The sequence below is a fragment of the Haliotis rubra genome, unplaced genomic scaffold (genome assembly GCF_003918875.1).
Source record: "Haliotis rubra isolate DU_JTF1 unplaced genomic scaffold, ASM391887v1 Scf27, whole genome shotgun sequence".
In the NCBI taxonomy this organism is placed as follows: domain Eukaryota; kingdom Metazoa; phylum Mollusca; class Gastropoda; order Lepetellida; family Haliotidae; genus Haliotis; species Haliotis rubra.
The window spans coordinates 2,248,858-2,262,843 of record NW_025766780.1 but is presented as its reverse complement, the minus strand read 5'-3'; the positions used below and the strand labels follow the sequence as shown (position 1 = coordinate 2,262,843).

Below are 13,986 nucleotides of genomic sequence, written 5' to 3'. Positions count from 1 at the left end.
ACGGACAAATGTAGATCATCTTACCTCTTTTAGAAGCTCTGAACCCATCGTCGAGTGGTAGGCGCGTTATATTGAGTAATAGTTTCGTCCCTTTTGGCAGTAGGTTGTCTTCATGATTAACCCTATACACAGCATACAGGAAGGCGTTCTCCACTGATATATCCTCGTCTCCGACACCAAACAAACCTCCTGAAACAAACAATACTTCCATTCAGTATGTAGCATTGAAATAGTTGAAAACAGGTCAAAAGTCATGCTGAAATGAGTGACAGAGTTTAGTTCTACGCCGCTTTGAAAACTACTTAATTATATCTCAGTTTGAGTGTTCAGTAGGACTGAATAGACCGTAGAGTTCATAACAATGACGAAACGCAAGGGTGGTGTGATGAGAAATTATTGATTATGATTGGGACGAATTTTACCCAAGTGAGTTTGTTCAAAATTGTCTCTGTTCACCAAGCAGAAATGGGTACCCGGTGGCATAAGTCATGTGGCCATAACCTTCTAGCGCCTTACAGGCAGCTTAGGTTATCCGGGGTTATGATTGTCTGCGCAATGAGCATGCTGTCGGTGTGGAGTTAGCGCAATATAAATGGACTAAATATTATTACTATGATAATACTAGCATTATCCTGACATGGAACCTGCATAGCGACGCCTTTGACGATTGGGTCACCATATTTCCCGCCTGCAGACAAACAGTACGTGTGCAAGTACAAGTGCCGCAAGGATTGGTCCATTAAAACGTACTAACGATGTTCTGTTGTTGTTTTTTTATTAACTTTATTATTTTCCTTATTTTACGAACTACTTATTGAGCACCGAGCTGCAATAAGAGATACATACAAAGGAAACACAAAATTATTAAAACTCTCAGGCTGTTTATTTACGCTCCACATGTTCTTGTTTAAAACCATACTGGTTTGTTTGCCATTCCACGGTGTTACCCATCCTTTGTTTCCATTAACTCTCGCATACAAACACAACTTAAATAAAGCCAATTTTATCCAGAACAAATGAAAACAGTTGTCGTGCAAACAGCATCAGATGTGAATACTGAGTTGAATTAAATTACACTATGGCAACGTTGGCCTTGTTCAGAGCATTACTAATGGTAATACAATCCTGAGGGGATGGTCAGTCACTTAAGGTTAAATTTACAATGCTGTTTCAGTCAAGGTCATGCAGGGACCGAGAATGGGATTCACACATTGAATCCAGTCTGTCTCCCATACTCCATGGAATAAAAAGCCGAAAGTATGTCTATAATCACTGGGCAAGTCTGGATTGCCTCAGTTCCTGAAACTAAGAAAATTTCTGGGCTCCTTTTGCATTTTCTTGTGGACATACATGTATGTGTCAAAATACATGTGTTTTTATTTTATTCCATGGACTAAATGTTGGTCGAGTGCACTTGATTTTTCAACAATGACATAGAACGTAAGTGCTTTAACTCCCCATTATCGGCAGGCGTTAGATAATACAGCCATATGTCAATCTACGTCGTTGGCGCATTATATTACTGAAATACATCCCGGTAATTATAGAAGAACAGGCACGCTGCCCACTCCAGCGATGTGCCTATTCCATGTGTAAGAATCAAAGCTTACGTATTTACACTAAGAGTGAGTATCGTTTCAAGCAGTATTCCACCAAGATCCCTGCTTGGGACACCAGGTGTAGGTTTCATACATGTTGGGAATCGAACCCGTCCTTTAGCGTTGGAAATAAACGCTTTAACCGCTAGGCTACCTCACCTTTCCTGTTTGCACGTGGAGTCTGGCATCAGAAGAATTAGAGAATCGACATGGGGATACCTTTGTTCGTCATCTTGAACATAATTCCTTATGACGCCAACAAACGCAATTCGAAGTCCAACCTAATCCCAACCGACCGCCACAGACGCTTGAGCTCTGATCAGTAACACTTGTATAAAGACGTCATTGAAGGAAGGCACGCATCCCTACGAATAAAACTCAAACCGACATCACCAGAGGCATGACAGCTTCGAGAAATCAGGAATCTTATAAAAACACTCAAAGGTTCCAAACATCAGGATGAAATAAAGAAGTACCGTGCCAAAATCTAGTTCTCTCCTGTTCGTAATCTAAAACAAAATTTGTCTTTACAGACGAAACCTGCCTTTGACGCGAAGTAAGAATGTTCTTTCCTCAAACGCTGGTTCTTCCTGTAGACACTAAGCTAATTCATGTAAGGTTAGCTCGATAAAAAACGTTGAAGTCAGTTTGAATTAGACAACACATTCGACAAAAGATAGACGAAATAAAAACATAAATTGTGCTTGCGATTGAAGGTCATCCTGATCAATACACGAAGGATTTGTTGCTCTTTTCCATGTCATCATATTTTGCAAAAAAATATGTAATCCTTCTTAGTGCAAACAATTGATAATGATTTTGGCTGGTATACATCAAGTGAAATAATTGATGCACTGATATGTGAAATGCAAGCGAGTAATATTTAGATTGACGCGATCAATAGCATAATCCTTGAAACGGTCCGACTTGTCCGTAATTACGACAATAATTTGCAATCGTACTGACACTTTAGACGTTCTGAACAATTTGACGTGTGTATATGGGTTGCGTTGCCCACGAACCAACGTCATTGTTTTTCTTCTTTAAGGACGCATTACTCAAATGACACACAGTACCCGTATTCCTGTTTTATAGTGTGTCAATAACAAGAAAATGATTGCAAAGCAAGAATTGTTCGATAGTCCCATGTATTATATCAATAAGCTCTCAATTCACAAAACATCACGTAATTGTGGCACAAAAGCTCGATGATTTGCGTTATCCAAACTGCAATTCCATAGCTGCAGGAATCGACTGTAAGATATCTGCGATCCTATTGTTTGAGGATTACTCGCGTGAGGTTTCAAATACACAACGCACTATACTCTAGGGAGGTTTGTGTATATCAACAGCGACGCAATAAGACGGCTTTCACGCTACATAGCCTCAACCAGACTGTTGCACATTCGGAGTCTACACACCACCTCCAAGCAAGAACAGTCAAACACGATTGACAATTGACAGGATTTACGGTTCAAAAATAACCTTGGTGCTTCAGCTTGAAATACGTTTCCATGGAGATGCAATGTTAATCAAATTTAAACTCCTCTATTTTAGCATCCTGGGGTATCAAAGTAACAAATCGTCAGCGATATAAAAACACACTCGGAACGCTTGGATTTTCTTCGGTTTAAGAATCACAACAGACTGCGGCAGATGGTTTAACAGCATCGCCGTCACCCAATAACAGGGTTATATGAATCTAATATTCCCTAACTAATTGTATTAACACTACTTAAAGATAAAAAGAATTTACACGGTGCAAGCAACCGAGGTGTAGTCTTCAGGAAAACTAGACTTGAGTATCAAGTCTGGATTACCTAATGATCTTTAATTTGTGTGCGGTTTCAATGGAACGTCACATGTCAGACTGCAATGCTCCATGGACCGGGTCCAAGCAACCAGAACCATGGAACTAGAATAACCTGGCACCTGTTAGTTACCGTGGCAAGACTATTATAACAGATATTTCATACGCCATTTATTATCTTGCATTTAGCAATAATTGGCACTCTTGCATCTTGTTATCACACAGACATTTATCAAGGAATGAACCTGGAAATCATGTAATTGGATCTGCATCAGCCTCATATATTACAATGAGATTATTTGGAGTAATATTCTTGACACCTCTTAGGTATTTAGGTATATTTGAGAGTATAAGTTTAAAAAACAACAAATGTTTTATGCAATAAGTTATTGTTTTTGCGCTTTTATTTGACATCAGTCTAGTTTAAACGACTATAAACGTAATATGAATAAGGATGATATGTTCTTTGGAAACAGTTCATGCGTTATGCATGTTATGTATAACAGCATGATACATTCACTCCGAAGTCTGACAGTCTGGAACCTGAAATCTCAAGTACACGTCTGTCTTACATGTGGGCATTCTATCAGTTCTTTTATAGCAATAGCTAAATTATATCGACTAAACACACATTCTTGAATATTATAATCTTCACAATGGTATTCATATATTACTCAAGTTGAACGACTGTTTGAATAAGTTTCCTGAATCAGCTTGGTTCTAATGGGCATACCTTCTCCAATAATGAGCATTAGACTAAACGTTTCCTCAAAATGGGAATATGCCAACCAAATTAATCTGATTTAATATGACTTGCAGCTATTTATGTATCTCATACACTCTTTACTCCTAATTAATTGTGCTTTTTGTGACTGTTTTGCCCTTTTACGTCTTGGTATCAGTGTAGAGTGTACAGGAGGTTGGGGATAGAAACATATATTTTATGATGTGTATACATTGTGAACTAGTTGTGCTTCATTGTAAAATGTCACCTGAATTGTATTCCGAATTTCTTATCAACTTATTAGTTCTGTATAGATAATGCCATGAATTTTTATATTCGTTCGAATTATTTCAAAATTTGATCAAATATTTTTGGACATAAGCAATCCAGTCTTTGATGTGGATAAATATGTGCCTGGTATGGAAGACGTTTAGGTCGAGAGACGAAGACATTCCGGCACATTCATACAAGCCATGGCTTTCGTTATATGATCCTAAAAAAGATACGATAAATTGACATACTAGACAAAAACAGGATTGAACGTTGTTAAGAAGTGGGAGCAAAATGCTCCGTACTCTGTTTTATACCATAACTGAAAAACATCATTCTACTATGCTTACAATGCACAGTGTAAGAAAGCTTCACTTGTGCATGTCTTACGTTGAGATTGTTTTCATGTGACAGCAGAACGAACAATGTTTGGGCGATATATCACTTGGAAAAATAGTTTTTGACATTTTACGCATTTCGTTTGTATCACATGCAAGAGAAACGGTTTTGAGAACGGGAGAAAATGTATGTGATCATGCCACAGAGTGATCCATGTTTTAACTGGAAATACGTGCTCGTGCTTACGGTGATGACCGGACTGCAAGAAGAAATGAATTCATAAATCTTTGGCTTCAGATCAAATGTGCCAAGGCTAGATCCTATTTGGAAAACACCTGTACACCTATTACACTAATAATTTCCGAATCAATAAATAAAATTTCATTGAAATGTGTATGTGTCGAAGATCCGATTTGATGTTTATACGCTGAACAAAATATGACTTTTGCATCCCTTGCATATATTGTGCATTGGTGCCATTCCCTTGCACCTGCAGCTACGAGTTTGTGTGTAGTTTACCCTGCACTCAGGAATGTTTTGTAGTTAGAACTGTATAGGATTGACATCACTGCATAATATATGTAAAGCAGGGATGCTTTGGTAAAGGAAGGAATTCTTTGTTCAAAAGAACAGCTGGCTTCAATGGAGAATTTGATAAAATAGCGGCATCTGCATGAAAGCTTTCGATTCTTTCGCGCTAAACCAAATGATAACCATTTGAACAAACTGGGGGTAGGGTATACTATCTGTTTTCACTTTGGTGCTGTTTTGGCATAGAGTTGTGGAATACCTTATCGCTTATCTCCCCTCATCTGCCCTGGGTAACTAGGGCGGTGGCAGATGCCATGGTAGCAGCATCATTGTTTTCTTTGCGTTGTAATTTGCCCTTGTCTAGGGTTTATTTTCATTCTCCGTGAGCTGTTTTTAAACAGAGGTGGTCCCTCATGAAACCTCCCTGCACTTTGCAAGTACACGAACACTGGCAGCAAGACCGTACCAGCAAAGCCTTTCGAGAATGAAGAAGTGATTATTTATTCGGACAAAAATTGCTGGCATATCGTGTTCTAACAAGGTTAAAATAATCAAACTGGCAAATATTTCTCTGGAATATTATATTAGCTTAAGGGCACAAACAGCATGTACACATGTCTTGGAGTTACTTTGTCGGCTGATAATACTGAGTTAGAATGGCTTCAGAACGTGCAGTTCTGGCACCGTCCCATCTCTGTTTGAAACGCTAGAGATGAGAATCGTGGGAAAAGAAATGCGTATTATAAAAACTGAATTCAATTTCATGCAATTCTGTAAATGCATTGACATAATGTGTATACCTTATTTGTTGTAATACACCGTTTGTTGTTTGCCGTGAATGTCTATACATGTAACATATGTATTTATGATGATTGATTTTCGGTACCTCATGCATAATGTCCTAAAAACTCGATTTCACAACAAAAACAGCCTTTCAGTTTGTTCTGATATTCCAAAGATCAACTGGCAGACTGCTACCGTGAGAGAGACTTAGCTATTCTTATCCTTCGTGACTGTAGTTATGGCAATAACTCTGTTTCAATGCGTGTAAACATGATCACACACACGTTCAGTAATGGGAGACGAAAGAACATATCCGCTGCATGATATTACATGGCAGTTTTAACAAAATCTTAGAACGAATCATATATAGTCAATATTACTATCAACTTTACGTTGTTCTCATACATTGACATTGACACAACCGAAGAACAAATGAATAAAGAAAGAATGCGAAGGGACCAAGCTTGCACTTCGAGACAGTAATACTCTACACATCAAAGTTTGAGACAAAGGTTTTTGAATGTACACGCATACGAAAACACGTGATTTATCCCAAATACTATAACTGTCCTTCACCTCTACTATGAGCTTACTTCAGCCAGTCAGACTTTGCTCATAGTCATAGGTTCTTGTTTTGCTGTGGACAAAAATACCTTTAACTCGTTCCACAAATGGAGTTATATGTGCTGTCAGAAACCAGGATCTGAATGTCATGAAACCTCAACATCATCATCCAAATAATACGTCATTTTTCTATACGTCAGTTATCCATGGATCGCAGCCGAAAAACATATGTATACAGAAGAATGCTAAGGAACCAAACATTCACTTTGAGACAATAATATGTTCTGCACATCGAAGTTTGAGACAAGGGATATTCACTGTACAAGCCAGGGCCCCGTTTCACAAAGCTCTCGTAAGCCTAAGATCTCGTAACTTTTCTCGTAGCAATCGTACCTCCTATACTGTAGCATAGACTTACAACAGTCGTAGCGCTACAATAGCTTTGTGAAACGGGGCCCAGGACTTTAATGTCATGAAACTTAAACTTTTGTTCTCGTATATTCTTTTCTTCCTATCTACGAATTCATTAGTCGGCTTGTAATGAATCCCTACTGTACTACGTGTCACTGTTTTGTATCAATTGACTGACCAGTGCGTGTCGATCTATACATGGTTGATAACATAGGCACATTTGCATACCTATTAAAATAGGTAACTAAATGAAAATATCAATTATTTTGATAGCATTATTATTTTAATTACTATTAATCGATGCAACACTGAACTGATGTTTATTCTTTTGATGATATTGACCCAGCGAGATCAATGGAGTAAGTGAGTTATGTTTAATGTTACTTTGAACTGTATTTCAGTTGAATAACAGTGTACTCAGTCATTAGTACACTTACATGTTCTGCATGTTTTGACTTTCACTTCAGTTAAACCTTTTAGTATAGATATGGTGCTGATAAAATTAGAATCATACACAGGTCGAATCGAACCCTCGATCAGGACTTTTGGAACGCAAAGGGACACAACTCTGTATCGTGGATTGGCTTACACGAGTGATCTAGTACATATTACAGTTTAGATTTTATAGTGCATTTTCAAAAGCAAAGGTCATAAAAAAAACATAACGTTTTAAGAGTTATTAAAAGGCTGGTAAGGAGGTCTAAAATACGAATAATCAAAAACGAGTAAAACTTATTAAAGTTGACGTATTACGTCAAATGTGAAGAAGAAAATCAATACATTGAAAGCAATTTATAGTTACGTAGAAAGGGAACATACAACGTCCTGAGTTAATGGGCAAAATAATTGCCCGTGTGAATTTGGCTGGCTGGTTATACAGAGCTGTGCATGTGTAAAATTGAAAACTACTTTGATCAAGATCACCTAGTTTTCAAATTTCTATAAACAGCTCAGATTGTCAGCATCAAGATTACTTGATGTAATGTGCAACATGACATATTAGTATGAAGGCCTTACATGCGTGGGCAGCATTACAACTGAGAACGCATAGGTTACTACAGTTTGTGTGTAAAAACATTATTGAGCCGTGCATAAGAAGCGAGCTATATTGTTCGTTCGAAAGCTTACACTCATTTTCAAACTTATTTTCCTTTTGAAAACTACCTCCATTTGAACAAGACACATTATCGTGTCTTAATATTCCCCGAGTTTTAGCCCGAAAATAAAAATACACCGACTTTTAAGGTTATATTTAAAGATTTAAATAATAACATAAAAACTAACCTTAAAGTATTTGCTTTGCTTTAAAACAGTCTAAATGGCGACTTTCCACAGCACCGTCTCTGATGAAAAGGATCAAGTAATCTTAAATATTTTTATTGAAACTTTATTTCGTGGAGGATTCACAGTCTCATTGACAGCACTCTCAACTCAACTCAAACACTAACCCTCTAGCGAGGCAGAGACTTGAGGTCTTCATTCACGCTCCCTACAAGTCACGGGGGTTCCTATCAATAGCCATGTATCAATCGATTAATAAGCAGAGAAAAACTTAACTGTTTTCGGAGCTATCTTGTCACTGAAGACAGTTCCATCGATAAGCCTGCCACAACATAACCTCTTCTACCATCCGATACTTTCACCATTAGATCCGTATATGCCAGAGAGAACGCGTTTCAATGCAGACAACCAATTTGGTTCTCAATGAAAGACACTGCTTCTCGTGTTACAGTTGAGGTAGGGAATGAAGGATCCCAGCGTCTTACTTTCTCAAGATGAGTCCAAGATGTGTGGAGAAACTTCACAAGTGTAGATCTGAAAACTCCTGGTTTACATCATGCTGTAAGAACTGGTATTTAATTATCGGCATATGTTCTGTGAAAAATGCACTTGAATATAATCACATCTCTAATTCTGCAGCACAGTGTCCTTCTTATACCCTTTTCAAATTTAAACAATAATGTATTCATTGGCGTCCTCGAAACAAACGTGATTCTTATCAAGAAGCTGGCAATTTCCGCTACATCATTGCTCTGGAATCAAGTTATTGTTGATAATTTCATTTTCCAAAGAATCTCGTTTCTTCGCCAGTTATGGTCAAATCAATGTCAAATCTTGTGAGATACTGATCTCCGGTTAACCCGACCTAAATGTAACTAGATTCTCGGTCAACGGAAAATTGAAACTGGATCACAGAATTAACTTTTGCCACCAATTTCACTTTTGACCAAGATTTCTATCGCCAGTTCTCTAACCCCTTCTAGGGTCGAGCAAGGATCCTGAAATCAACATGATTTACTGTCGACATCTCTGTCAGGTCAGGAAGGACAAGAGCCAATCATATTCCCCCATTTTTCACAAGAACCGTCCAGGAGACGAAGATGTTTGGCCCGAACTAAAGGCCACGAATTTATGGGTATAATTTTCATGCATTGATTCCCGTAGTGTTATTAACTCTTATTGAGGAGCTTGTAAAGACATAATCTATGGAGAGAATATTTATGTGATGTTTTCATCGGTTGACGAACATTACGTGTTATTATTGGCTATTTTGTGACAGGAGAGAGGACCGTTCTTTTCCTTCAGTACAAAATTCTATCCAACATTGGGTCCAATTAAAATGCTGCATTACACCCAGCTTGAAGACACTAGGAAATATGATTTAGTATCGAAGTGTGGATCAATTCCAATAACTTTGACCTGCAAGCAATATATCGCTGAAGGTGACATTTTGAAAGAAATCTTTTCACGAAGAGGCTAAAGGTTAGTAATGCAAAACTATCTCCCAAATATTCTGACGCTTGCCATTTTGAGATGATAAATCGACTTCTCGTAAATGTTAGAAATACAAGAACGTGAAGAAAAACACATGGAATAACACACGCGAAACTGTAGCTTAATTCTGAAGTTTATTGTGTTCTTATTTAACGTTATGTGTTACAGGATGAAATGTGATGAATATGTTAAATCTATTTTCCATAACCGAGTTACACTTAAGTTCCGTAGCTCACCTAAACACCTGAAACGGCTACTATCAATGAGTTTCACTATGCCTAAGAATTGTGTATGAAGAAGTGTTTTATGGGTTATTTTAAAGATTTAATGTCATTCACATTTTCATATCATCATAAAGGTTTTAAAGGATGTATGTATGATTGTTCTTTTCAAGAGGTCGTAAATGTAGTTTCGCTTAATATACAATTATCAAGATAACTTTCAGATGAAACATTTCAGTATGTATATAGTTTCACCTAACATTATTAAGTTTTATATTTAGTGTAGACATCAATGAACATACCCAAACATGGTCATCATCATAACTCATATATACAAATCAAAAGGAAATGGCAAAGGTTAATTGAACTGATGGCCTCAGGTAAACGAGTTTTTTTCTGGAACATCTGGTGTACCTTTCACAAAGTCAGTCTGCTGTGTCATCATACAGCTAACAGACAGACCGACGTTATGATTTCAGTGTCAGACCATACATTGATGTGCCTATTTCAGGCAAGAAATATAAGATACACATATTTATGTATTCAATATTCTCGAGAGATGAGGACTGATAGTTGGGAGTTATCCTTTGACTTATAGCAAACATTATTGTTGTCTCATTTTATTTGCGTTGAATTACATGATGATATATTCCAAGAAGTACGTTTCTGTAAACTTTGTATTTTTCACATACAAGCATGTCATTGTACCAGTTTTCAACACAATTTCGATAGTGACATTGGGATTTTATAACAGTCAATCCTTTCTCACACAGGAAGACAAGCATAAAAGCATAAATGCTTGACAACGGTACAAGAATCTGCATCGAAACGTCGCACTCACGAATAAAAAGAAGTTGTTATCCATAAAGTTTGTACTTCCCAACTTCTAAAATGCCACTCAAAGAAGTTAAACAATAAAGTATTGTATTTACATAGTCGTATGAAAACTTCATTGTAAGAATTCATGAAAATCGCAATTTACTGTTCATTAAATAAAGATTAAATTATTCTTCCTATTAAGTATGTTAACATTCTCGTGTAAAACGCGAGTGGTGCTTGTATCTAACACTATTTCACATACTGTAAAGATACTGGTCTAAATATGCCGTAAATACGAATTACTACAAATGGTCAGAGCGAGTGAGTGAATTTAGTTTTACACCGCTTTTAGCAATATTCCAGCAATGTCACGGCGGGGGACACCAGAAATGGGCTTCAAACATTGTAACCATGTGGGGAATCGAACACAGGTCTCAGCGTGACGAGCGAACGCTTTAACAACTTGACTCCCCCACCGCCCCGGTAAGAACATCATTTGACTTTGGGCAATAAATCATTTCAAACACGTTGATTTACATATCATATGAAAGTATTTGCACTCAGAACACATTTCTATGCCATTAGCATTCCATTGTTAACACCGTCACTTGAAATAACAAAAAAACATGTTGACGTTCAAAAAGCGAATTTAGCGTGATTGTTAACCCTCAACGACGCCATTGTTGTACGCGTCAGTTAACTCAGTGTACGTGATTTTTTCCTGTCGACAATCAAACAATAATCAAGGTTTGGAAAATAATGAGAATTTTCAGTGTTAAAGAATTGGTTTTCTGATCGTCGTTGGCTTTTGTAATAAATGGATTAGGTCCGCACTAAGACAATCACTAACCTGATATACTCCAGTGACACACAACGGAATCTCGACATACCAAATTTGCGTTGATGTGATTACTGGCTTGAACAATGTATATTTCACAGCTGCAGTTACAGGTCCTATCCATGAAGGCTTGCTTGTGTTATATTAAAAGTATTGATTTTATGTCGGTCGAATTGTAGGACAATGCGAAATTCTCCTGGAGGTATGAAGCTGCGGTGGTACTTTCACTTGGAAAATTTATTGTATGATCCCTGACTCCGTATTCGTAATAGTGATGGAAACACTGAATCGCAGTATCAAAAAGGCCGTCAACTATGAATATGGCCTTTACGCTGTTTTATGGCAAGTTTATTTCCATAATTTCAAGTACTTTATTGAAATCAATGGTAGTTAATTAAATTCCTAGGATTCTTCCGAACGGTTTCACTTTTTGCCCTTAGTTTTGATTTATAAGTCTCGTAACGATCCATTCTAAGGCTCAACTTCACATTTTGACAGATATTACATTTCAGGTGTTATTAGGATAATTTAGCACTTTTGCGATCCTCGAAATAATTCTGCTTAAAAAGTGACGACTGGTATCTGATTCGATGAAGTCTGTCGACTCTAGAGAGTTGCTTCTTTCAGACAGCAACATCGTTTCTATGATCTGATTAGTTTGTTCAATCTCCCTCACCGCAAGCATATCCACATGTAGAACAGGTTATTACGGGATGCTAGATTCCATCAGGTGCCCAGTGAGACTTAATTCTCCTGTGCAAAATATAAGTTATGTTGGTGCATGCTTGGAGGTAGACATTGTTCCAGCAGCTTTATAGCATATTTTGCTCCACTATATATCAAAATATACATACCTCAGCCTGAGATATATATATATAATGACGGGTGAATGAATTTTCACCAACTCTGGTCTTCAAGATAATGTTTACTTTTTGAAGAAGAGACAATCCGTTGATGAGTTGTCGCCCATAATTAAATTAGATACACATGTTTGGAATTTTCGCTTTCATCTGGCATGGCTAGATTCACTTCCTCTAAACTAGCACTCTCTGACTTGGTTGAAACCAATTAAATTCTAAACCAAATTTAAGGACAGACGATTTCCTATACGATAATATTATGATGATTCAGTGATGAAGGATTAAAAAACAACCGAAAAAACACTTTGATCAAATCACCACACGTACTTGGATGAATGAAGTAAACAGACTTAGTAAAGCAACTTTTATGGTAAATATATATTACTTATCTATAAGAAAAGCCGTCCCTCTAAGGGCAATAAAAGGAAGTTTCGCCAGTGGTCAAATTGTTTCATCCTTGCTCAGTCTGCCAATTTGGCAAAGACGTCTCCTTATTCGTGGAAAGCAATAACCCACAGCTAGGCTAACAAAAGGTTCACCACGGCAGACATGTTGCAACAATGAAACAGGGCCATATTATACCAACTCATCCCATTTCTGATGGTCATGTTTTTGATGGCAGTTAGTAACTAGTCATCTCTGGGTAATATAGCAAATCTTCGCTAATACCAATTGCCTTGTGTATTGATTGTGAAGACTACAATGACTGGCAGCGATGAAGGGTTCATGGTTACAACAAAGTTATATGTTCGAGGGGGCGGTTTCGAATCAATACGTTTACAACAGCGGATATAAATGTTCTCCAATTCACCTTAAGTACAACTAACTCACATCCTTCTGCTGATCTCGAAAATATTGTTTTCTCATGTAGAAACGTCAATACATCATCATATGAAACGTATATCGCACGCATGAGCAAATGATATAAAACGATTGTCAAATAACATCAGCATGGGGCATCGTCATGCAATTCCTGAGCCGTAAACCTTATAACCTCCAGGAACACCTTGTGGCAACATTGGCGTTCTAGTAATAGAACATGTGTGCCAGCATTTTATATGTCAACCTCCTTAATCCGGATGATTTCAATGCAATATGGCTATAAGTATCAAATAATGTTCCGGAGAGTCATTGGATAGTCTACTGATTCGACCTAACTGACGGGGTGTCAGTGCATTCAAATGTTCTTGGAGTGGAGAAACGTTTATACATAGACATTTGGCAACCGCGATGAAAATGTGAAAGATGGTTGGATAAATCAACTGATGCATTAGGTGCATCGTTGTCTATAGTCTAAATGTTAAAACGGTCGTTACAATCATTGTTGGGGGTAGACGTTCATGCGTTTAATACTGTAGGCAGCATAACAAGACATAGTAATAGGGCCAACATTGCCTTTCAACAAAGGGAAACAAAACATGTGTACGCAACACTATATAAGAA

At 37.5% G+C, this 13,986-nt stretch overlaps 1 protein-coding gene across 3 annotated transcripts in view; it reads right to left on the bottom strand.

The window, feature by feature from the left end:
- The window catches only part of LOC124280568 (glutamate receptor ionotropic, kainate 1-like), a 157,975-nt gene that overhangs the window by 48,535 nt on the left and 95,454 nt on the right, over positions 1-13,986 (bottom strand). For all 3 annotated transcript variants that reach the window (XM_046716522.1, XM_046716524.1, XM_046716523.1), the window contains one exon: positions 25-189. In XM_046716522.1, coding sequence (XP_046572478.1) covers positions 25-189 — 165 coding nt within the window. The remainder of the gene's footprint in view (positions 1-24; positions 190-13,986) is intronic.